The 456-nt window shown below is 48.5% G+C and overlaps 1 protein-coding gene across 1 annotated transcript in view; it reads right to left on the reverse strand.

Annotated features, from left to right (window-relative positions):
* Positions 1–456, reverse strand: part of LOC119585208 (AP-3 complex subunit delta-1-like) — a gene marked incomplete in the record, with an annotated part of 41,547 nt that overhangs the window by 2,438 nt on the left and 38,653 nt on the right. The window contains 1 exon segment of the mRNA XM_037933859.1: positions 57–302. Within this exon segment, the coding sequence (XP_037789787.1) occupies positions 57–302 (246 nt within the window).

The following is a 456-nucleotide window of genomic DNA, read 5'->3' on the forward strand; positions in this document are numbered from 1 at the left end:
TTTACCTTTGATGATTAATATTGGAAATAGTCTCACCCTCAAGAGCAAAGACTCACCATCTTAATGGCGGAATCCTCGGCGAGTAATCTTGCGAGTGGCTGGGACTGTTCCGACGCCTCCATGGCTGCCTTCTCCTCCTCCCCCTCCTGTGTGACCAGGCCATTGGTCTCCTCGTACTCATCCCGATTGCGGCTCATGGATTCTGGCTCTTCCCTGGCCTTCTTCTTGCTCTTCTTCTCATGCTTCTCTTTCTCCTTCTTGGCCTTCTTCTCCTTTTTGGTTTTGGACTTTTTAGATTTGCTCTGTTCAGAAGAGGGGGACGTTGGGGGTGAACAGGTTTGATGTTGGTTGCTGGTGCAATTCACAATTTTCATATGACCAATGGTTTCTAGCTTACTTATTTTTTACACACTCACATCTCCCCCCCCCCCTGCCCCCACAAACACACATACAGAA

Source organism: Penaeus monodon, chromosome 19, assembly GCF_015228065.2.
Source record: "Penaeus monodon isolate SGIC_2016 chromosome 19, NSTDA_Pmon_1, whole genome shotgun sequence".
In the NCBI taxonomy this organism is placed as follows: Eukaryota; Metazoa; Arthropoda; class Malacostraca; order Decapoda; family Penaeidae; genus Penaeus; species Penaeus monodon.